The 22,919-nt window shown below is 39.3% G+C and overlaps 1 protein-coding gene across 13 annotated transcripts in view; it reads left to right on the top strand.

Annotated features, from left to right (window-relative positions):
- The window catches only part of mbnl2 (muscleblind-like splicing regulator 2), a 102,001-nt gene that overhangs the window by 62,201 nt on the left and 16,881 nt on the right, over nt 1-22,919 (top strand). For 8 of the 13 annotated variants that reach the window (XM_061889045.1, XM_061889046.1, XM_061889057.1 and 5 more), the window contains 6 exons: nt 864-1,028; nt 1,212-1,415; nt 5,174-5,434; nt 11,879-11,932; nt 12,260-12,410; nt 17,100-17,135. In XM_061889045.1, the coding sequence (XP_061745029.1) occupies nt 864-1,028; nt 1,212-1,415; nt 5,174-5,434; nt 11,879-11,932; nt 12,260-12,410; nt 17,100-17,135 (871 nt within the window). The remainder of the gene's footprint in view (nt 1-863; nt 1,029-1,211; nt 1,416-5,173; nt 5,435-11,878; nt 11,933-12,259; nt 12,411-17,099; nt 17,136-22,919) is intronic. The other 5 variants (XM_061889051.1, XM_061889056.1, XM_061889053.1 and 2 more) reach the window with 3 other exon arrangements.

Raw genomic sequence — 22,919 nt, 5'->3', positions numbered from 1 at the left:
ACATAGGAAGTCATGAGCTTATTCCTTAAGTCCTGTTTGATTAAAATTCTTCTGTTCTCCTGCCTACGATCCAACATAGCGGGAAAGCATGTATGTAAACAATCCGTCAAACATTCTTCATGCTGTATTCATGGGAGGTTATATGTTTATTTCATTTCCTAAAAATACACATTAAGGTTATTTTCCTCACTACTTCACTGACAGTTTCATCACAACATTAAGTATTTCTTTGATCATTTAATTAGCAATATTTTATTATCATTATTGCTATGTTCAGCGGTGTGAAACAACACTGTGTCTCTCACGGTATTATTTACAACAGACTGTGCTTTTCCTGCAATAACAGACAATGAAGCAGGAGCAGCCTCTTAGCTATCACAGTGGTTTCTGATTCCCAGCACACTTTACTTGGCCACACCCTCTGCACAATGTGCCATGTCATGGCCAGCATGTTACAATCTCTCCTCTCTGCTCTGTTGTGTCCCTCTGACATCCTCTCTCATCCCTTTCACTTTCCATTTGCTCCCTTCTGACCTCCTATGCTCCTTTCTCTCTCCTCACAGTGTGCACTGAACAGAGGATTCATTTTGGATTATTATGTTTGCCATTAGGCATGGCCGGCAGGTACATTGCCTTCATCCACAAGGGACTCTGTCGTCATGACCACACCCATGCTGCATTTGCATCTTCCACAAGAAACACATTGTGCCTGTTTATTTAAAAAAAGCTGCATAATTCGAGTCTTTGCTCAAGGCTTCCCTTTTTAGTATCCCCAGATTGCACCCGAATGGACTGTCAGTCAGTCAGACCCACTTTTAAAAGCTATTGTGTGTGACCTCCTTTGTTTTGTTTGTTCTTCTCAGGGCCGCTGCACACGGGAGAACTGCAAGTACCTACACCCACCTGCCCACCTGAAGACCCAACTAGAGATCAACGGGCGTAATAACCTGATCCAGCAGAAGACAGCAGCCGCCATGTTGGCTCATCAGATGCAGTTTATGATTCCTGGCACCACCATGCAACCGGTGGTCAGTGCTGCTTAAAAGATATCGTACTTCCTGCTCAGCTTTTCATTTGTCTCTCAGATCTCATTTAACTGTTCTAACGTTCTTACATGTTGACCAAATGTTTCATGACTGTCTTTCACATTCTAAGCTATAACACTGTCCTTCAGGAGGTGTGTAAGTCGAGAAACTGTCTTTCCTTTGTAGCAGACCTTTCCAGTTAGTCAAGGCCTGGGCTCCAGCGCAGGTTTGAGCTACACACCATACCTGACTCCCATGTCGCACAGCATGGGCCTGGTGCCCACAGACATCTTGCCCAGCACCCCAGTGATCGTCCCAGGCAGTCCTCCTGTGTCGATGTCTACAAGCTCCTCTGCCAACCAGAAACTGCTGCGAACAGACAAGCTGGAGGTGACCCATCCCGACATTCCTTACCTTTTAGAAGAGACAGGCTTGATCATAACAATTGCGGTGCAGTCACACTGCTTTTTGACGATGGTTGAAAATTCATGGCAAACAAAGATACATGGAGTATGTACTGCCCAACCACACATGGCTGCTGTAAAACCACTATGCCTTTAAAAAGGTTTATAATTATGTTGACTCACGTTGTAGAACTGCACTGCTGCTGTTTCTAATATTTACACTGTCATGTAGTACTCTCATAGAGTAAGTACTTATCAGGAACAAAAGTGTGCACTCAACAGCACAAATGACAGCAATGGGGGTCGGTTAGAATAAATCCAATGTCGAACAAGCCAATAAAGGCAAATTAGTCATAAGTTACAAATACTCTAGCTATACAGTCTTCCTTCCTTTCTGTACAAGTTTATCTTAGAGGGGGGGGTTGCCCACATCTGAGGTCCTCGCCAAGATTTCTCATAGTCAGCATTGTCACTGGCGTCCCACTGGATGTGAATTCTCCCTGCCCACTGGGTGTGAGTTTTCCTTGCCCTTTTGTGGGTTCTTCCGAGGATGTCGTAGTCGTAATGATTTGTGCAGTCCTTTGAGACATTTGTGATTTGGGGCTATATAAATAAACATTGATTGATTGATTGATTGTACCATGCGCAATAATTTGACTGCATATCGAAGAAAGGGGGAAAAGGCCACACCCATTTTAAACGGAAAATCCAGTTTTTGTTCTTCTTTCCCAGCATCTTCCTGGCCAAACGTTTCCCTATTTAAATAAATGTTTTTGCCTTCGATGAAAAAGAAAATCCCTACCATAATGATTAGGTGGGCTCAACCTAAGCCTTTCAGTTCAATACAATCAGTACAATTCAATCAAATCAGACACGTCACCCTTGCTCCTGATGGGTGCTGGTTGGCGCCTTGCATGGCAGCTCCCTCCATCAGTGTGTGAATGTGTGTGTGAATGGGTAAATGTGGAAGTAGTGTCAAAGCGCTTTGAGTACCTTGAAGGTAGAAAAGCGCTATACAAGTACAACCCATTTAAATCAACAACGCAAGAGATGAAGACAACAGAGAAGACATGGCTTCCAAAAATGTCAAACCTTGTTTAAATATTTTAAAGAACCTAACCTAGAGAAGATTAAACAGGCAGGTCACAGACTCTGATCCTTTTTGTAAGATTTTTTAAATTGAGGAAAAAATTACGTTAGCCAGCATAAAAAATATCTCTAAGCGCCATAAAGGAGCCCTGAACTGTGTTTTTTTTCTTCGTATATGAAATTAAACGGGGGTCTTCACCTGGAAGCTATGTATTTGTCTGTGGATAGCTCACTTGTTAGTGTTACAAAGGACATGATATCGAGCCCAAGTTAGGGCATGCATGCATTTTCTTTTTGTATTTAAAGGGAAGAAAAAAAAAATCCATCCATCCATCCATCCATTTTCTACCGCTTATTCCCTTTCGGGGTCGCGGGGGGCGCTGGCGCCTATCTCAGCTACAAATGTCTCTGGAAATGTCCTATATTTTGAAATGCAAATGTTGACAGGTATGCACATGACCTACATTAGGGCAGGGAGAGAAATTGGACCTGAATATGTATAAACCAGGGATCACCAACCTTTTTGAAACCAAGAGCTACTTCTTGGGTACTGATTAATGCGAAGGGCTACCAGTTTGATACACACTTAAATAAATTGCCAGAAATAGCCAATTTGCTCAATTTACCTTTAAGTTTATGTTATTATTAATAATTAATTATATTTATCTCTGTGGAAACACTGATCATCTTAATGATTTCTCACAATAAATATAGATAGAAACAGATAATTATCAATATGCAACACTTTCTTTTTATATTTTCTCTAAGTGCACATTTTTAAGATTTTCTAGATTTGCCAGAATAATTTTTTTGAATTTTAATCATAATAAGTTTGAAGAAATATTTCACAAATATTCCTCGTCAAAAAAGCAGAAGCTAAAATGAAGAATTAAATTTAAATGTATTTATTATTCTTTACAATAAAAAATGTTTTACTTGAACATTGATTTAAATTGTCAGGAAAGAAAAGGAAGGAATTTAAAAGGTAAAAAGGTATATGTGTTTGAATATCCTGAAATCATTTTTAAGGTCGTATTTTTTCTCTAAAATTGTCTTTCTGAAAGTTATAAGAAGCAAAATAAAAAATAAATTAATTTATTTAAACAAGTGAAGACAAAGTCTTTAAAATATTTTCTTGGATTTTCAACTTCTATTTGAGTTTTGTCTCTCTTAGAATTAAAAATGTAGAGCAAAGTGAGACCAGCTTGCTAGTAAATAAATACAATTTAAAAAATGGAGTCAGCTCACTGGTAAGTGCTGCTATTTGAGCTATTTTTAGAACAGGCCATTGGGCGACTCGTCTGGTCCTTACGGGCGACCTGGTGCCCGCGGGCACTGCGTTGGTGACCCCTGGTATAAACCTGTCATGTCCTACGTCTCGATAGGGCGCGGGATCTCAGTAGATTATGCGGGTCCTTATGTTGTGGATGATTGAGATTGTTTACAGAAACTTTGCACACATATTGATTATAGTCCAGTCTGTATATAGTTGTTTTAACGCCAACATAACATTTTTATTTTATATTATACAATATTATTATAATTATTTATTAAGTAGAGAACAACTGTGTGTAATTTAAACACAGTCAACCTGATCAAATGTCTGCATTGCGTCAGGCAGATGTTACAGATCTTCATTTAGTCATCTTTCTTATTTAATTATTTGACCTTGTTTCTAAAATGTAATGTATTTCAAATGTGAAAGGTATGAGATCACACCAATGCTCCGTCATGCAACGCTGAGTGAGAAGATCTTGTTAATTATGAAACGAAGGGGAGTGTTTTACTGTACCTCCTCTAAATTTATAAAGATAAACAATTGTTATCTCCGCAAGAGCTGGAGGTGATGCATAGGTGTGTTTGTCTTCACAAGTACTATCACTTAGCAACTGAACGAAGCTCACTAATGAAACAGCATCCCTCAGAGACACGCATGCACTCCCACACAAAGCGTGCGTGAACATGCTGCGCGTGGATCTGTGCAGATGACCTGCATGTGTGTGTTGGTGAGTCTGCTCGATTGTGTGTAACGGATGCAAGAGTTTGCGGGAAAAGAATATCCCCTGTGATTATACAGTAGTCAGGCCTTAACCCGGTCATTATGTTTTATGTATAGATTCTGTTCTTGCAATTTAAAGCAAAATAATAAGGCAAACACATGTCTTTCAATGGGCTTCATGGTGGCAGAGGGGTTAGTGCGTCTGCCTCACAATACGAAGGTCCTGCAGTCCTGGGTTCAATCCCAGGCTCGAGATCTTTCTGTGTGGAGTTTGCATGTTCTCCCCGTGAATGCGTGGGTTCCCTCCGGGTACTCTGGCTTCCTCCCACTTCCAAAGACATGCACCTGGGGATAGGTTGATTGGCAACACTAAATGGTCCCTAGTGTGTGAATGTTGTCTGTCTATCTGTGTTGGCCCTGCGATGAGGTGTCGACTTGTCCAGGGTGTACCCCGCCTTCCGCCCGATTGTAGCTGAGATAGGCGCCAGCGCCCCCCGCAACCCCAAAAGGGAATAAGCGGTAGAAAATGGATGGATGGATGTCTTTCAATGCAAGGCATCTAGTACATTTAAAACCCATTATGCCTGTATAAATCAGATATAAACTTTGTCCTGTCCTGTCATCCCTTGTGTCTTTCCGTCTGTGTTGGATTGCAGGTTTGTCGTGAATTCCAGCGGGGCAACTGCGCCCGCGGCGAGACCGACTGCCGCTTCGCCCACCCAAGCGACAGCCCCATGATCGACACCAGTGACAACACAGTCACCGTCTGCATGGACTATATCAAGAGTCGCTGCTCCCGAGAGAAGTGCAAGTACTTCCACCCACCGGGGCACTTGCAGGCCAAAATCAAGGCTGCCCAACACCAGGCCAACCAGACAGCAGTCGCCGCACAAGCCGCCGCCACGACAGCTGCGATGGTGAGAGCATAACACTACATTGGCCTATATACAATATTGTTGACAATTTGTAGCACCTATGATAGAGTGGATCTTTTAGTTTACAAGAACAAAATATATCATGCCTGTATACAATACTGTGCAACAGTCCAACACTATTTTTGTTGTTGAAATTCCCTTTTTCACAAGTCGTTTTGAGCGTAGGACGGATTCGGTTTGCATTATAATAAAATATAAAACATACAAAATGGATTTTCACAAATGTCAGCGTTAAGATTTTTTTTATTCCATTTTCAATTGTGCTTAACAATTCAGTTCTTTTATCGATTCTCTTATCGAGCATCAACTTTAGTATAAAATAAATATTAGTGTACTAACCTAACAGTGTGGTCTTAGAGGGAAAACTGCACTTTTTGGGGACTTTTGCCCATCGTTCACAATCATTATGAAAAACATGACGACGGATGTATTTTTTTTAATGCATCGTCAATAAGCATAAATAAAAGTCCGCTTACAGGGTCCAAACGCAACAATAGCCAACAGGAAGTCCTATATTCCGCCCATAAACCCAATAAAAAACCTCCAAAAAGCGCCAACAAAACTCCGTTTACATTTTGTGACTTGAATATTAACCAAGTATTAGTGATATTGTTATTATAAGCGCTAACGCAGACAAACTACTTATGGTTGACATGATCGACTGATTAGCTGCTTTATTTATACGATCATAAATCATGCCTCTCACCTGGATGGTAGAACAAGGAGATATTCCGACACGTTGGTATAGTAACACCCGATTTAGACCCGGGAATGGCGAGAACAGCACACAAAATTGCTTGGTTGTACACCACTTTTCTTTGCGATGATTATGAGTAATTTTTCATCTAAATGGGAATATATGAACATTGTAGCAGTGACAGTAGACATTGTACAGTAAGTGATGTTTTATTATGTTTGTTGGCTCTCATAAATTCTGCAGTGAGCAGTAATCAGCGATGTAGTTAAAAAAATAGAATACAATTGTGATGCTTCTTTGAAAGTAATGTGCCGCGTATGCTTAAAATGAGCATAATATGTAAATATTCCATGTTATTATAAATGTGCCTATGGCTACATTCCTTTTTTTTCCCCATCATGTATATAAAGCCTTAATGAAGATGTTTGGATGTGTTTTAGGGGCTTTATAGGCAGTTCAGAGCAACGTTCATAGGCTCCATTTTAAGCTAACTTTTGAATGCATTTATTTACTATACAGATTGCATTAAAAAGAAAAAAACACCTGTCGTCGTGTCTTCCATAATGATTGTGAACAATAGGATTTTTTTTTTTAAAGTGTAGTTCCCCTTCAAGAGGTACCCTCTACAGCAGGGGTCTCAAACTCAATTTACCTGGGGGCCAATGGATTCAAAAACTGGCTGAGGCTGGGCCGCAAGAAAAGATTTATTAAGAAAGTCTGACATGCACTTTTTTACGAATTCACCTTCTTTCCCGCTCTAGCAACATACTTGCCAACTCTCTCGATCTTTCCGGGATACACCTGGATATCATTACCCCTCACAACAATCTTCCGGGGCAATCATTCTCCCGATTTTCACCCGGACAACAATATCAAGGCCGGGCCGTGATGGCAGTGTCTTTAAAGTCCTCTACAACCTGTTGTCTCGTCGGCTTCTCCACCATACAAGCAATGTGCCGGACCAGTTATATGTTGTATATATTGCAGTGGGACTGCAAGACGTAGTTGATCAACAGCCATACAGGTCACACTGAGGGTGGCCATATAAACAAATGTATCACTGTTACAAATATGCGCCACAATGTGAACCCACACCAAATAAGATTGACAAACATCCGCACCGTAACACAACATAAACATAACAGAAAAATACCCAGAATCCAATGCAGCCCTAACTCTTCCGGGCTACAATGGGGTGTGGGGGTGGGGGTGTATATTGTAGCCCGGAAGAGTTAGGGCTGAATGGGATTCCGGGTATTTGTCCTGTTGTGTTTATGTTGTGTTACGGTGTGAATGTTCTCCCAAAATGTGTTTTGTCATTCTTGTTTGGTGTGGGTTCACAGGGTGGCGCATATTTGTAACAGTGTTAAAGTTGTTTAGACGGCAACCCTCAGTGTGACCTGCGTGTCTGTTGATCAAATATGTCTTGTAGTCGCCTACTGCGTCTACAGAGGCCAATTACAACATGTGACTGGGCTGGCATGCTTTTTGTACAGGTAGTAGAGGACGCTAAAGGCAGTACCTCCACGGTTCCCCTTCAATACTGTTGCCCGTGTGAAATCTGGGAGAATGGATACCCCTGGAGGGGCACTAAAAATTGGAAATCTTCCGGAAAAATTGAGGGTATACAATTTTGACGGTCTAAAACTCGCGGGCCGCACCAAAATTAAGTTTTCACATCGAGGTGCGGGTCGCTATTGGCCCGTGGGCCGCGTGTTTGAGACCCCTGCTCTACAGGGTGCCTGGGTCAGAGGTTCTCCAGAAAAAATAATCATAATAACAAAACTAATATTTTACTATTGAAATAAACACAATCTTGAATAAAATGTTTATTTTTTTAACAATATATCAGCTGTCCACTGAATCTTTGTCAGCCAGTGACAAATACAAGCATTTCAAGTCCAATAGAACTGTGCATTACACAATTCGGCAACCATCATTTATGAAAATGAAATATTATTTTGTAGAACTATAAACATATCTGTTTCTCTAGGAAGGATACAGGACTAATTATGGCAACTTCACTGTAGGGAACACTTCACGCCTACAGTTAATAATTGCATGTTTTAAACTGAAGCACGAACATAATATTAGTCAGTTAGTTAATTAGTGAGTGAGTGAGTTGGTTAGTTACCTGCAGTGCCTTCTCGGACAAGATCTGAAAAGCGTCATACTTTCAAAGCTATCACATGCTCTAGGTCAGGGGTGCCCATTACGTCGATCGCGAGCTACCAGTCGACTGCGGGGGGTGTGTCAGTCGATCTCGAGCCAGGCTTTTTAAAAAAATAGACCTAAAAATGAGTGATCATCAATCTTCACCAAGACGTCACTTAAATGACATTCACGGTACCGGAGGGTCTTGTGAGATGACGCTGGCTGCTGCAAGATCATTATTATTAAAATATGACAGAGAGGAAGGCGAGAAACACTTTTTATTTCAACAGACTCTCGCGCCGTACCTTCCGTCAAAACTCTAAAGGCCGACTGCACATTTCCTATCTTCACAATAAAAGCCCTGCTTCATGCTGCCTGCGCTAACTAAATACAGAGTCTCGGAAAACTGGCGTGCACAAGCGATCCCTCAGAAAGCTGGCGTGCACATCACTTGTGCATGCCAGCTTTCCGAGACTCTTATTTTGTTAGCGCAGGCAGCATGAAGCAGGGCTTTTATTGTGAAGATAGGAAATGTGCAGTCGGCCTTTAGAGTTTTGACGGAAGGGACGGCGCGAAAGTCTGTTGAAATAAAAAGTGTTTCTCGCCTTCCTCTCTGTCATTTTTTCATAATAATGAACTGGCAGCAGCCAGCGTCATCTCACAAGACCCTCGGGTGCCGTGAATGTCAATCAAGCAAGCTACGGAATTTGCCGCCAATGTTTTTCTTGTAAAGTGTATGGAAGCTGGATGAATTAGATGCCAAAAACCAACCACTTTCATGTGGTATTGTACAGAAAGGACAACTTTTTTTCTCTTCCATTTGAAAATGTGGGCGTTATCATCATTACTGTCTGATTCCAATCAATGCAAGTCATCAGAATCAGGTAATACACCAACTTATATTCTTGTCTTTGTGAAAGAAAGACATCTATATGTGTTACACATGCTTGTATTATCATTAAACACATTTAACTTGTTTACAAAAATGTCTCTTTCATAAATAAATAAATATAAATGACATATATAAATGAGGTAGATCCCCTCGAGTTGGTCAATTGAAAAGTAGCTCGCCTGCAGAAAAAGTGTGGGCACCCCTGGTCTAGGTGCTAATGTTTATAGTAGTATTAGCTCTCTTTGAAGAAATATTTACTTGTTTGCAAGTACTGTAAGTTGTCATCTTTTTCTGCGTGAAAAAGCTCCAGCGTTTGTGCCGCATCGTGCGAGCGTGCAGGCGTCACTAAGGGAATCGTTAACTAAACTGGCAAATGATTCCCAGGAATCGAAACACTAGGAGCCGGTTTTTGATTCCCATCCCTAGTTAGAGTCGAGTGGTGGTGGTGCTTGTGCCAAGAAGGAAGTACCCAATACACTTCCGTGTGGATACATGAGTTAATTATGTCACATCATTAGAATCATCCACCTGCCGGGTTGATAATGCTATACCGTCGGTCTATTTGCCAACCTCCATAAACTAGGAATTAGTGTAGTAATTACGTAATAACTGAACATGTGCCACACTCCATGATTTATTGTTTTACTTGTGAGCATATCAGTTTCTACTGAGGGATGGTACCGTGTGTACTAATTATAGTATTGCTAAAACAACAAATCAGAGACTTTTGCACAGTGCTGCATATGGCAACACTCACACAAAAATGACAATATCTCAATTAACACACACACGTACGCTGCTTGTCATCACACCCCCACAGTAACATAAAATGTGGAGCCCTGCTTTATTATCACGGTATCAAGCACCTGCTGGATCATTCCAGTTGGATCCAGTGTGCAGTTCACTAACAATGCTCCTCGCAAAGTGAGGCCTTTTTTCAATGATACTACACAAACAATCTTTTATTATCCGAGCACTGTCAGTGTGCAACGCCCTTGGTTCAGACAAACACAATGTTATTTAGTGTGCACCAGCATGTCCCCCACCTTGCTGTCTATGAGTGGCCAGTGCAGCTCTCTACAGATCAGTGCTAATTAAATCAAGGGTGGATGAGAAAGTCACATCACATCCCCCAACAGGCTAAGAGACAGGTGGAAATTCAGACAGGATGCCGGGTGGACTTGGCTGCGTGTCTCGGAAGTGACCCCGCCCTCCTCCATCTTCTGAGCTCCTTCTCTTAAAGGCTCCTGTTAGCTGCCGCGCTTGCCCACCTTCCACCACACCTGCCTCTCTGTCTCTCCATGGCACCAACGTGTGTTACGTATCGCACATAGCTCGCTAGCTATCGCCATCGCTGCTTTGCCTTGTTTGTCCTCCAAAAGCGAATAGTGTGCTGGGCCCATTAGTCACAGCTGGGACACTGCAAGGAATCCAAATATTTATGAGGCCACCTGGGGCAAAGTTTTGACCCCTTAGTGCAATCTTCTGACGGTCGCACAGTCCTCGAGCTCATTTACTTCCCCATTTGCCACACGATAACTTGTCAAGCAAGACTCAGTTCATCCTCCTTTAGGATTCTCCTCACACACCTCATCTTATTGACTTTATGACCTAATTTCATATTTACCAGCAGCAGTTACAAGCGTTGCTGGAGAGGCAAGGAGGTTAACCTTGGGAGAATGAGTTGTTTAGTCAGCACCTTTAATCCAATTTTCTTGGAGCCCTTTGCCCAAGCTTAAGTACAGCCCCCTAACACCATTATTGCTTCGTTGTTGTAAAAATCATTATCCATAATTCACGAGACTGTCTGTCAGTGGTGTTGTCCAACTGTCCAACTGTCCCACATCATGTGTTGCTTTCCATCAGTGAATGACAAGGCCCCTCGCCATTCTCATCTCACTGCAGCCGTCATCCTCCATCTCCAACTAACCGCAGTGTTTGTTCACGCCGCAGCGTATCAGCAATGCATTGTTGCTCTGTCATTCTCCACCTTTGCACACAACACGCCTAGGAAGTCCGCACAAGTGAAGCAAAAAGCCCACACGTACCCCACGGCAGCTTTTGAGTTACGTCCCTCTCAACCATGTCATCATCGCATGGACGACACTGTGTGTTACTACTTTATAGAGCTGTGAAATATTGTGATACTGCAGCCCAGATATGTATGGTATCTTGGAGAATAAACAGCGCTCCACATTGAGTTATTGAACCTGATGGCACAGTCACTTACATGTTGCAGGATGACTTAAACAATCTCACATCCCATTTTGATAGGAGCTCATAGTTCATAGTCTACAATTTATCTTCTCATTTATCTTCCGTTTATCCTGATGCATTTTGTTGTTGTTAAAAGTTTTAGACAGCCTTGCTACTAAATTCTTTCACAGTAGTTATGACAAACAAGTCTGGCTTTATGTAGATATTTAATATAGATGCTTTTTTACTCATTCAAAGACTAGCAAATGTTTAAATTAGGCAAATTAGTTTTTTTGTTTATGTGCATGCCTATTGTTTTGTATGTGGTATACTTGCATTCAGATTATTTTTGTTTTTTTCCTTCTCACCTATCCACAATGCAATGCTGTCCCCCATGATGCACCTCTGCTTGCTGTTACCTGTATGTTAATACGCTTGAATCCCATTGGCCCACTGCCATCATGTGCTCGCTGCCTGCTAATTAAAGACTCAGTCGACTGCCAAAGCAATGAAGCGACCCCTCGAGGCAACTGTAGACCTGGTACTTTGACCTTTCACCTTTTGCTTTGCATGTAGCTTCTTTAATCGTACTGTAGCCACTCACAAAGTTTAAGTTGGCTCTTTTGCTTTTGTGAAATGCTGTAATGCACTTTGATGTTTAATTGTTGTTTAAATTCTTTCTGAAAAGTAATTGTAAAATATTTTTTAAGAATGTTAAATGTTTTGCTAGGATGTAGTTTGTCTATCTTCATTTTTGACTGTTTGTGCTGAGCATAGTCAAATAGTAGATTCTCAAATATCAGTGTGACTTGCCTAAGTGTGAACCCACTGTGCTTCTCTTGTGTGTGCATGTCTTTTCGGTGAGAAGGCGTTTCCTCACAGCGTCCTTCAGCCGCTACCAAAGAGACCGGCACTGGAGAAGAGCAACGGTGCCAGTTCCCTGTTCAACCCCAGCTTCTTGCACTACCAGCAGGCCCTGGCCAGCGCTCAGCTCCAGCAGCCAGCTTTCTTTCCCACAGGTAGGAGGCGCTTGCCGTCCTCACGCAAGGTACTCTGGTGAGGCCAGATCACTAAAAGTCAGGGGTCACCAACCTTTTTGAAATCAAGAGCTACTTCATGGGTACTGATTAATTCGAAGGGCTACCAGTTTGATACACACCTAAATAAATTGCCAGAAATAGCCAATTTGCTCAATTTACCTTTAACTATGTTATTATTAATAACTAATGATATTTATCTTTGTGGAAACACTGATCATCTTAAAGATTTCTCACAATAAATATATAAAGAAACAGATAAATAATTTTATAAATATATTTTGACTCTTTAAAATTCAAAATTCAACTGAAAAATAGAAGAGAAAAACTAGCTATTTCGAATCTTTTTTTAAAAATTAAAAAAATTATTTATGGAACATCATTAGTAATTTTTCCTGATTAAGATTAATTTTAGAATTTCGATGACATGTTTTAAATAGGTTAAAATCCAATCTGTACTTGGTTAGAATATATAACAAATTGGACCAAGCTATATCTCTAACAAAGACAAATAATTGTTTTGAATTTTAATCATTATAAGTTTAAAGAAATACTTCACAAATATTCTTTGTCAAAAAAACAGAAGCTAAAATGAAGAATTGAATTAAATTGTATTTATTATTCTTTACTATAATAAAAATTCTTCAACATTGATTTAAATTGTCAAGAAAGAAGAGGAAGAATTTTAAAAAGTAAAAAGGTATATGTGTTTAAAAATCCTAAAATCATTTTTAAGGTTGTATTTTTTCTCAAAAATTGTCTTTCTGAAAGTTATAAGAAGCAAAGTAAAACATAAATGAATCTATTTAAACAAGGGAAGACCAAGTCTTTAAAATATTGTCTTAGATTTTCAATTTCTATTTGAGTTTTGTCTCTCTTAGAATTAAAAATGTCGAGCAAAGCGAGACCAGCTTGCTAGTAAATAAATACAATAAAAAAAATGGAGGCAGCTCACTGGTAAGTGCTGCTATTTGAGCTATTTTTTGAACAGGCCAGTGGGCGACTCATCTGGTCCTTACAGGCGACCTGGTGCCCGCGGGCACCGCGTTGGTGACCCCTGATATAAGTCATCTGGGCTAAAATTTGTAGCCCCTCATGACCATTTGTCACATATGGCTTGAAGTAATGGGACACACAGCCAAAGAAGGTCAAACTGAAAGAAAACATTTGGTTTACAGGATTTTGAGTGTGTGGGAATGTATGTCTAACCACCAAGAAGGACATTTGTGAGGTCCGAGGTCATTACTGTTGGTCAAGAAGGCCCTGGCTTACATAAATTAAAGGAAAAAGGGCCTTACCAAAGAATAGTCCACAATGAATTTAGATTGAGGGGTAATTAAGAGCTTAGTAACACTTATTGAATAAAGAAGTGTGTCCCAAGACTTAAGTCCATATAGTGTATGTCTGTTGTACTGCAACATGAATAAGTGATGGATATATGAGTTTTTATGGACCATTCCACAGAATGTTCAACTCTAACTCTGATAATACACATTGAATCACTAAAAATACGTATCGTGCCATCTCAGGCAACATCATTTTATTGGTGGGCAAGGTTCTTAAACTGACTCATTTTCAGGGACAGGACTTAAAAAAATTGTAGTGAGTTTTCAGCACAGAATTAGCACCATACATAAATATAGCCATATCCATTTATGCTAACAGCATGTTGATAGTAAGTAATTTAACAAAAAATTGTGTTAAAGAAATAAACTAATATGGGTGTTCCGATCCAACTTTTTCACCTTTTTCACTTCCGATGTGATATCGATTGAATATTGACTGATATTGATTTAGATCTGATGAGATTTTAGCACAAATCATATGTACTTGTATTATTTTGTAGTGTTGGAAAAGTATTGATCAAGTGAAATTACTCAAACAGAGAACGATGGTTTGTAGGAAAAACATAAACGTATCTATTATTACCAACTGGGATTGACATATGCTGTCTTTAAGTTAAAGTGGAGTGCTAATTGTTGGTGGCGACAACTTGTGATCACGATGATCATTTAAGCTAAGCTTATGATGCAGTTGAATGACGCGGAAAAGTTTGTTACTGTATACTTGATACTCTTCTGCCTTGGAGTAATATGCAACTATAATTATTTCTTTGTTCATATTGAAAAGTGTTGTGTTTTAGTCTGCAATATTGTTCTATTAATATGTGTAGCTTATGTGCTGTTGTGTGTTTATGTAACTTCTACTGTAGCTCATAGTAGCCTATAGTCCACTCTGTTTGCCTACTGTAAATTATTTCACTAAAGTAAAAGATCTACTGTACTGCGTGTATTTATTGGAAGACATTTAGATGTCAACTGGCTACCAACATCCATATGGGATCGAGAGACACCTACAAACAGTTTAGGTAAAATTAATTTCTCATGGCCTGCAGAAGATCTGAATGCTATATTTCCTGTGTACAGGATAGTTGTAAATCATGTCATTATTTATTTATTCATTAAATAGGCAATCAAAACAATGTTCAAGACCCATTTCTTAATAAACCAATGGGTTTTATATCTAGTTTTTTTTATGCATCCTTTGGATGCAAATGGCACTAATTCGGTGGAATGGCCCACATAGTCATTCATATTCATTATTTGTAATGATGCACGAACATTGATTTCAAGTGTTTCGTGACCCATTCCTGAACATTATAACTGGGGTTCTGTATTTCAAACACAACACTCTTTTTGTTTACCCTTCACTTTGCTGAGCCCATTCGGTCAACTGTGCTAAACTGTGGCAAATGCATTAGCCTGGAGCCCCCTTAATGTGCCATCAAGTTTGTGTCTTCGTGCCAGATAGGTCGGGTTTTTCCCCCACAAGGCAGCTGCAACACAACCACAGAGGACTTTATCAAGTTGCATGTTATGATTTGTTTAGGAGGACTGCATGTCTGTAAATCACATCATTTTTAAGCTTCTGTTTGGAGTCAAACCATGTTTTGAATATTTTTCTTTTCTCGTAGACAGATTGGGATGAATTTAGTAAAGATTTTAAAATAACCTCATTCCCTCGTGTACTGAACAAAAATATAAATGCAAGACGTTTGTTTTTGCTCCCACTTTTCATGAGTTGAACTCAAAGATCTAAAACTTTTACGATGTACAGAAAATACATATTCCTCTCAAATATTGTTCTTAAATCTGCCTTAACCTGTATTATTGAGTACTTCTTCTTTGCCAAGATACTACAGCCCACCTCACAGGTGCGTCATATCAAGATGCTGATTGAACAGCATGATTATTGCACATTGTGGGCTGGCCTTACGTTGCCCACAATAATAGGCCAATCTGATATGTGCAGTTTTGCTCTATTGGGGGTCTGGGAGGGTCAGAAAAGCAGTCAGTAGATAGATAGATAGATAGATAGATGGATGGATGGATGGATGGATGGATGGATGGATGGATGGATGGATGGATGGATGGATGGATGGATGGATGGATGGATAGATAGATAGATAGATAGATAGATAGATAGATAGATAGATAGATAGATAGATAGATAGATAGATAGATAGATAGATAGATAGATAGATAGATAGATAGATAGATAGATAGATAGATAGATAGGTCTTTATTGTCATTGCACAAGTACAACGAAACTTTGTCTTCAGCACAAACCTGTTCAAGATCAGACAAACAAACAGTGTACAGCAGTGGTCCCCAACCACCGGGCCGCTAACCGCTCTCCCACACGAAACCACACACGCTGTCTGCCATCTGCCCTGAACAGCGAAAACCGGGATTCATCTGTGAAGAGAACACCTCTCCAATGGCCAGATGCCATCGAATGTGAAATGAAGTACATTTATATAGCGCTTTTTCTCTAGTGACTCAAAGCGCCTTACATAGTGAAACACAATATCTAATTTTTCATTTAAACCAGTGTGGGTGGCACTGGGAGCAGGTGGGTAAAGTGTCTTGCACAAGGACACAACAGCAGTGACTAGGATGGCGGAAGCGGGGATCGAACCTGCAACCCTCAAGTTGCTGACACGGCCGCTCTACCAACCGAGCTATACCGTGAGCTATGTGAGCGTTTGCCCATCCGAGTCGGTTACGACAACAAACTGCAGTCAGGTCGAGACCCTGTGAGGACAAAAGAGCTTGCAGATGATTCCCTGAGATGGTTTTTCACTGTTTGTGCAGAAATTATTTGTTTATTCAAACCAATTGTTGCAGCAGCTGTCCAGGTGGCTGGTCTTAGATGATAACGAAGGTGCACCTGCTGGATGTGGAGGTCCTGGGCAATAATCATGCTGTTTAATCAGCATCTTGATATGCCACACATGTGGAGTGGGATGGATTGTCCTGGCAAAGAACAAATGTTTACTAACACAGATTTAGTCAGATTTGTAAACAATATTTGAGAGGAATAGGTCTTTTGTGTATCTTGTAAAAGTTTTATCTCTTTGCGTTCAACCCACGAAAAACTGGAGCAAAAACAAAAGTGTTGCGTTTATATTTTTATTTAGTGTAGATTGCTTAATGGCGTAATGTGAGGCCTTGCTGATTTTAACACCTGTAAGGGCTGGTCAAGGGAAAATAACCTGCCTGAACTAGTCAATGCTATAACTTATCTCACCTTGTGGCTCACCTCCCCCTCAATTAACCCATATACTGTATTCCCCCTCCTCTTTCTCTCTCTGCATGAACACAACAGGGTCAGTCTTGTGCATGACGCCTGCTAGCAGTCTTGGTAGGTCCTCACCCTCCCTTTTTTGCACCCTCTTACACAGACACACACCACTTCACATGTAATAATTGCTGATCACAATTGCATGTTTTAGAGGATCAACGTTGATCAATCACAAGACCTAGATGGCACTAAAATTTAGAGATGTCCTGATCCGATATTAATATTGTGCCGATATCAGCATAATAAACTCGTGCCAAGCTCAACAGCCATTTAACTTTTAACAACCAAATGTTCTCCGAAAAGAACGCATGTTTGGTCTTTTCTTGTATTTTAGTGAAGTCATTTACAAAAAGGTACACAATGTAGGCTATAGGCTACAATAAATGGTAGCTACACAACAGCTAAGAGCGTAATAGCCCACAAGCTTGCTATACGTAGTAAGTGTCCTTGATTGAACAATATTGCCGTCCAAAACACTATATTTGTCAATATAAACAAGTGTCAAATAACTATAGCTGCATACTACTTACAGATACCGGTAGTCTCTAAGGCAAAATCACATTGAAAAGTATCCAGTGTGCATGTGTCAGCATCACACAATTTACCACGTCATGAGCTTAATATAATAAATAATGGTTGTCACCAAGTGTCTCTAAAAAATGGGAAAAAATCAATTCGACTTTAAATCCTGATTCTCATGTTGTGCGATTCAGAATCAATTCTCATTTTAAAAACTCGATTTTTAAAAATATTTTTGTTATTTTTTTTATCAATCCAACAAAACAATACACAGCATCACCATAACAATGCAATCCAATTCCAAAACCAAAGCTGACCCAGCAACACTCAGAACTGCAATAAACAGAGCAATTGAGAGAAGACACAAACACCACACACAACAAACCAAAAGTAGTCAAACAAAAATGAATATTATCAACAACAGTATCAATATTAGTTATAATTCCAGCATAGCAGTGATTAAAAATCCCTCATTTACATTATCATTAGACATTTGTAAAGATAATAAAAAAGAACAATAGTGTCACAGTGGCTTACACTTGCATCGCATCTCACAAAGATAAAATAAGTCATATTTTTGGTTCGTTTAATAGTTAAAACAAATTTACATTATTGCAATCAGTTGATAAAACATTGTCCTTTACAATTATAGAAGCTTTTTAAAAAAAAAAAAATCTACTACTCTGCTAGCATGTCAGCAGACTGGGGTAGATCCTGTTGAAATCCTAGGTATTGAATGAATACAGAATCCTTTTAAATCAGGAAAAAAAATCGTTTTTGAATCGAGAATCGTGTTGAATTGAAAAAGAAATCGATATTGAATCGAATCGTGGGACACCCTAAGATTCGCAGCCCTAATATATATCCATTTTCTGTCGCTTGTCCCTTTCAGGGTCGCGTGGGGTGCTGGAGCCTATCCCAGCTGCACTCGGGCGGAAAATCAAAGTATATATATATATAAATATATATTAGGGCTAACGTGATAATAACGCGTTAACTAAAGTATAAGTTTCTTTAACGGCAATAAGTATTTCTTGACTGTTTTTGACCCTAGGTCAATTTCATAGCATAGGGAAATAATGGCATCTAGTAACTGTTTAGCCACAAGCTCAAAAATAGCCAGCAGAAATGCACAAAGGAAGGGGGACATTATGGAAAGGTCAGATCCAAAGCCATGGCAAGTTGTTTTACCGACAAGACAAGACTATATTATCTTCAATCGCCGTGAGATGACATCATTGCTGCTGGCCTGATTTGCTGCTTGTAGGGAGGAGGGGCTTCACATCTGCATTTACAGTACAGTTAAGTGCATTAATAAAATTTTATGTAGATTGTTACTCTAACTACTTTAAAAAAATGAAATAAAAGCTCAGCAGAACAAAAAGCTGTAGAGAGGAAATCTGATGTCACTTTTATCTGAGACTTTTGTCAAATCATGTCAAGACACCATCTCAAAAAAATCACATATTTCTGGCTTCAAAATAACTACCAAAACAATGAAAAAAATTGTCTTACGTTACGATCATGCTTCGTCAAAGATGTTTTGGAATAGATTTATGTCATATTTCTACCTAAATTAATGCTTCAGAGCAGATTGAAATTATGTGTGTAAAACATTCTATAACATGTACTTATTCATAGTCTGCCATTACAGAATGTTTAGCTGGCTGAATATTACATTTTAGGAAGGTGAAAAAAGTGTCATGCAGGGATATAAATAGCATTAACTTTTACATCATGTCAGAAGCATTTATTTTAAGTACCGGTAGAAATATCACATTTTGCATTACCAAACATCTTTGACAATCAAACTATGATCGTAACAATTTTGTGTTATTAATGCGTGAAACTGGTGTCTAAACGTGGAAGTGTAGCTCCTCCCCTCTAAATGAAAGGGTTCCTGCAGCAGAAATACAAATTCTGTATTATTACTACAAGATACATTTATTTTATTCTTATTTAGCCTTTATTTAACCAGGTAAAATCCCATTGAGATCAAAGATCTCTTTTCCAAGGGAGACCAGGTCAATAGGGCAGTAGCAAGGTTCCATTGAAAACATTAAACAACACATAAAACATCAAATTTACAACATTAAAACTTGCTCACATAACACATACACACAAGGTAGACTGCAATCCTTTCGCAGAAGCTTTAAACTCATTTAATGTAACAAGAGTTTGAAGTTGAAGATTGGATTGTAGGTTATTCCAAGCCTTCAGTGCTGAAAACCTAAACGTTTTCTTGCCAGTTCAGTTCTTACTTTGGGGACGACAAACTGCAGAACATTCATTGAACGAAGGTTGTGACTTCCTTGTTTCTTCGTTAAAAGACAAGATAGATAAGATGGAGTGATGGTTATGTAGATGAACACATACCGATGATTGAGGTTATAAAAAATCTGGCAAGACTCCAACGCACTGCAGGCATTTTATTTTAAACGTGTTCATGTCCTTCTTGTGTTGAGCTGTTTAAAAAAGCATAATATTTAAGAAAAAACATGTAATTAAAGCAAACAAATTGTCGTAATTTATTTTGATATTTTTTTTGTTATTCTTATAACCAGACCTGTGTGTTGATTTCACACCTGATGGTTTTGGCTACAACTATGGTCTTCCTCAGAGGTTCAATCAATCAATCAATGTTTATTTATATAGCCCCAAATCACAAATATATCAAAGGACTGCACAAATCATTACGACTACAACATCCTCGGAAGAACCCACAAAAGGGCAAGGAAAACTCACACCCAGTGGGCAGGGAGAATTCACATCCAGTGGGACGCCAGTGACAATGCTGACTATGGGAAACCTTGGAGAGGACCTCAGATGTGGGCAACCCCCCCCCTCTAGGGGACCGAAAGCAATGGATATCGAGCGGGTCTAACATGATACTGTGAAAGTTCAATCCATAGTGGCTCCAACACAGCCGCGAGAGTTCAGTTCAAGCGGATCCAAGACAGCAGCGAGAGTCCCGTCCACAGGAAACCATCTCAAGCGGAGGCGGATCAGCAGCGTAGAGATGTCCCCAACCGATACACAGGCGAGCGGTCCATCCTTGTCACGTAATGTTGATGTGACGTGTGTGGTCGGTTGATTTAAACAGCTTTTGTCGGCCATAATGAGTGGCTTCTTCATGAAAGATCTTGAAGCCCAGCACACTGCGGCCTCTCCTTATGGAAAAGGTGTGTGGATGACGTCTTGGAAATATTGAAAATAGGACACACACTGGAACTCACGGACCACCTCAACACACTGGGCAAAACAGACAATATAAAGTTCAGTACTAAGAAGATAAAGACAACACAAAAAACTGTCTGGACCTGAACATAAAACTTGTGGAGAATGGCAGTATAAAAATTGTAATATATTGAAAACCCACTCACACAGATCAATACCTCCTTTGGACCTCAGAATGTCCCATAAATTACAAACTCTCAGTCATAAAAACACTTTTCATCACCCAAGCACAAGACAGAAAAGAGGAGAAACAGCACATTATGAAAAAACTAAGAACTTGCCCAAGTGGGCTAAAGATACAGGGAAGCAACAAGCTATGCAAAAAATTGTCAAGAGATACAAAAATTAAATGATACCCATGGACAAAAAAGACCAACAAAACAAAAGCCACGTAATATATGAGGGACCTTATTTGTCGGGCAACAAACCATATGTGGGAGAACCCGCCAGAGGGTCTAACATCAGGAAGAAGGAGCATATAAAAGGACGTGAAAAAGAAACATCAAAAGCGTGCACACAAGCAACCAGACCACGGGCAGAACAGGAACAGCTGATGTCTGCCCTGTCAGACCTCTGCAAGAGGGAGAACCACCTCATGGATTAGTACAATGCCAATGTCATCGGCACCGAGAGCAAAAAATACCAGCGTTGGGTCAGAGAAGCCATCAAGATCTGGAAGCGTGCTCCCCAGACTGTGAACCGGGACTCGGGGGCGTACAAACTTTCCCACACCTGGGACACAGTCCTGAAGAAGCCGAACTGCAGATGGCGCTGTCAGCCTGCGACTACAAGCAGGAAGACAGCGCTAAAAACTGTTTCAATCTGCCGACCAGACACATTATATCAACATCACGCGAAAACCTCTGAGGAAGGCCACAGTTGTAGCAGAAACCATCCGGTGCAAAAATCAACACACAGGTGCAGCTATAAGAATAAAAATTACATAACTCTTAGAAGACTTAATTAGTCTGTATGTATGTATATATTTTATTTTGTTATTTATTATTTCTTCAGTCAATGCTCAACAAAATAAACAAACAGTTTTACATAAACAAAGAGATGCTTATTCATAAACAAACAGTTGTACATTCATACTTTTTTTTTTTTTTTTAAAAGAAGAAATGTTGCATACCGAAAGGGTTTAGGCTGAAGTTGAACACTTATTGGGCCTAACCCTATAAACAAAGTCAAGTACAAGATGAGCTTCCAAAAAATGTGAAATTTTCTTTCCACAACATATTACAAGTACACATTGTACACAACATGAACACGGTTCAATTATATACACTTTAAAGACATGTGAAATATTGTACATGTGTTAAACCTTTGCACCAATTACTTACAATACATAAACAATTATACTTCCATTATGTTATTTCCGTCATTTAGTTTTTAATTAACAATAATCATAGTATTAACTACTGTGTTGATTCAAGAGTGATATATTTTTCCAAGACATTGGTCTTAAAGTTTTTTTTTAAATGTGTGAATGGAACTGGAATATTTTAAGGAATCATCCAAGCTGTTCCACAGATATATATATATATATATTAGGGGTGTTGGAAAAAATCGATTCGAATTCGAATCGAATCAAATGCGTTGTGCGATTCAAAATCGATTTTCATTTTTTAAAAATCTATTTAAAAAAAATATATATTTTTATTTTTTTATTTTATTTTATTATTTTTTTAATCAATCCAACAAAACAATACACAGCAACACCATAACAATGCAATCCAATTCCAAAACCAAAGCTGAGCCAGCAACACTCAGAACTGCAATAAACAGAGCAATTGAGAGGAGACATAAACACCACACAGAACAAACCAAAAGTAGTGAAACAAAAATGAATATTATCAACAACAGTATCAATATTAGTTATAATTTCAGCATAGCAGTGATTAAAAATCCCTCTTTGAATTTTTCTTTAGACATTTCTAAAAATAATAAAAAAGAACAGTAGTGTCACAGTGGCTTACACTTGCATGGCATCTCATAAGCTGGACAACACACTGTGTCCAATGTTTTCACAAAGATAAAATAAGTCATATTTTTGGTTCATTTAATAGTTCAAACAAATTTACATTA

The sequence above is a fragment of the Nerophis ophidion genome, linkage group LG27 (assembly GCF_033978795.1).
Source record: "Nerophis ophidion isolate RoL-2023_Sa linkage group LG27, RoL_Noph_v1.0, whole genome shotgun sequence".
Taxonomy (NCBI): Eukaryota; Metazoa; Chordata; class Actinopteri; order Syngnathiformes; family Syngnathidae; genus Nerophis; species Nerophis ophidion.
The sequence above is the reverse complement of the archived record's forward strand: the minus strand, read 5'-3'. Positions and strand labels throughout refer to the sequence as shown.